Source organism: Sceloporus occidentalis, unplaced genomic scaffold (genome assembly GCF_023333645.1).
Source record: "Sceloporus occidentalis isolate IW3139 unplaced genomic scaffold, rSceOcc1.0.p SCAF_143, whole genome shotgun sequence".
NCBI classification, from domain to species: domain Eukaryota; kingdom Metazoa; phylum Chordata; class Lepidosauria; order Squamata; family Phrynosomatidae; genus Sceloporus; species Sceloporus occidentalis.
Window position 1 is genome coordinate 2,377,372 of NW_028317123.1, and position 2,269 is coordinate 2,379,640.

At 45.7% G+C, this 2,269-nt stretch overlaps 1 protein-coding gene across 1 annotated transcript; it reads left to right on the forward strand.

The window, feature by feature from the left end:
- Positions 1 to 371: 371 nt before the first annotated feature.
- Positions 372 to 1,758, forward strand: LOC149280975 (proline-rich protein 29-like). The gene is made up of 4 exons (XM_089499929.1): positions 372 to 560; positions 925 to 1,127; positions 1,288 to 1,358; positions 1,727 to 1,758. The coding sequence occupies exons 1-4, from the start codon at positions 372 to 374 to the stop codon at positions 1,756 to 1,758; spliced, it is 495 nt and encodes a 164-aa protein (XP_089356055.1).
- The last annotated feature ends 511 nt before the right edge of the window (positions 1,759 to 2,269 follow it).

Consider the following 2,269-nt stretch of genomic DNA (forward strand, 5'->3'; position numbering starts at 1 on the left):
CTGACATTGACAGGACTGCCCACTGACATCAACAGGACTGCCCACTGACATTGACAGGACTGCCCACTGATGCCAGCAGGACCTCCCACTGAAATTGACAGCACCTCCCACTGCCATCCCGAAAAGTGAGGGCTCTTGGAAACTAGAGCCTTGATGGTTCCAGGTTTTCTAACATCTCCTCAAATTAATCCATATCACCATGCCTATAACATCTCCTATTACCCCCTTTAACCCCTCCCTATAATGTCTTCCCATACGCTTACCCTATAAAATAATCTCCACCCCACAAGTTTCCGCGGCAAGGTTTGTGAGGTCACTAGAACATCATTAATTTGTCCACCATAGACCTCAGTAAATGTCCACCATGAGCGATGGTGGTGCCGATCCCGACCTATAACTGCTCCATGTCTGCTGCTGACTCATCCATTCTTTTTACTCCTGTAGACTTAATCGAGCTGATGATGATTCAGAACGCACAGATGCACCAGGTTATCATGAGCAATATGACAATGTCAGCGATGTCGAGTTTTGGATACGGACCAACCCAACCTTCACCCGCGGTATGTAGAAGAAGCGGGTCTCGTGAGATAATAGCTGTGAGAGTAGGAAGCACCTTGCCAAGTAGGCTCTAGAGTATTCCCACTACTCTCAACAGACATACAATCCTTGGAACATGCTGAATAAACACACAAAAAGGTTCTAGAGTCCTGCTTCTGATCGTAAGCTTGTTTGAGGAGAACCCTCTAAATTCATATGTTACTACTTCTTATGTCCTGTTTACTCATAAATCAACAAATAATTATAAGAAGACATCCTAGTTCACCAACAGCTGCCAGAACCATTTCTTACCTGGGAGGTGACTATAGACAAGGCATCCAAGGTGGCCGTAAGTTGGATAATATCTTTTTATTTTTTGTTCTCTAGCCCCAGCAGCCCAGTATCATCCCAATAGCTCTGGAGGAAGAGGAGCCTGTAGTGTATCATCATCATTATGACACGTATCCCACAAACTACCCATCGTACCCAGTGTATCCAGCCTGGCGACCACAGGGACCCATCCAGGCCCGGGAGCCAACAGTGAGACACATCGAGATGCCGCCCAGCTCACCATTACATGCTGGAGACCAGTGAGGGTTTTTTCTCACTCTCTCACTCTCTCTCTCTCTCTCTCGTTCATTACAAGTCTGGGGTCAACTAGAAGGTCCTTTATCACTCCTGAGTTCCAATGGTTCCAAGTTTAAGGCCGTCAGGTCCTCTTTTATAATGAACTATTATGTGTCTCCACAGACGGGCTGTGCCACCGCCTCCTCCTTTGAGTGCCACTGGCACAGTGGGTGCGGATGTGCCTCCAGCTTCAGGTAAAGATGGTTTTGTAGGTGTACCTTTCCCATCCTGCTAAAGCATCACAAAGAAAGTGGTTACAACAACCCCCCTGCTGATGCCCAGGCCATTCCCATCTGTGACAGCACTGACACCCCAGGACTAATTGATCGGTGTAAATGAGACCTGCAGACATACCAAGGAACTTCCAAGAGTAGGCTCCTCGGGGCTCTCCTGCTTCTGGTGGAGCGGCTTCATATAAGGGTGGGACAGAGAGCCTCTAGTGGGTGGCAACTGGGCAGGGACCAGAGAAACATGAGCAGGGAGTAGGAGGCAGAACACAGGTAGGGAGAGACTGAATACATACTACGTGTCTTTGTACTCTCTGTACTATCTTATCTTTCAGAATACTACGACCTGGCAGATGCGAGATTGTAAAGGAGAAAAGGACCTGCTTAAAGACGTTTTAACTTAAGAGAAAACCATACTCATATGTGTAGGGGAACCTCTGATTCCAATCATAGAACTTTTAAGTGGAATCGCAGATGGAGCTGGAGATTTCACTCAAAACAACAGGTCTCAGGAATTTGTTTCCTTGTTACATCTATACTCACATGCCAATCTCCATAAAGCTGCCTAGATATATTCAGTGTCTACATAGAAGTATACTTGTTGATAGAGCTGTATAAGATTACTTGAAGTGGATAAAATATAACCATAGGCTTCCAGAATTACAAGAAATGTATAGCTCAAGAGAAACCCTGAAGTATGTATGTGTAAGTATGCATGTGTTAGCATGAGTGTGTATGTGTAAATGTGTGTTCAAGAGCGTTTTAGTGTACAGATGTTTTTAGCATGTGTGAGAATGTGTTAAATGTGTGCAGTATATATGTTACAGAAGGGGACGATGGGGACTCTTGACTTTACCTGCCCCCCCAGGCCAAAAAGG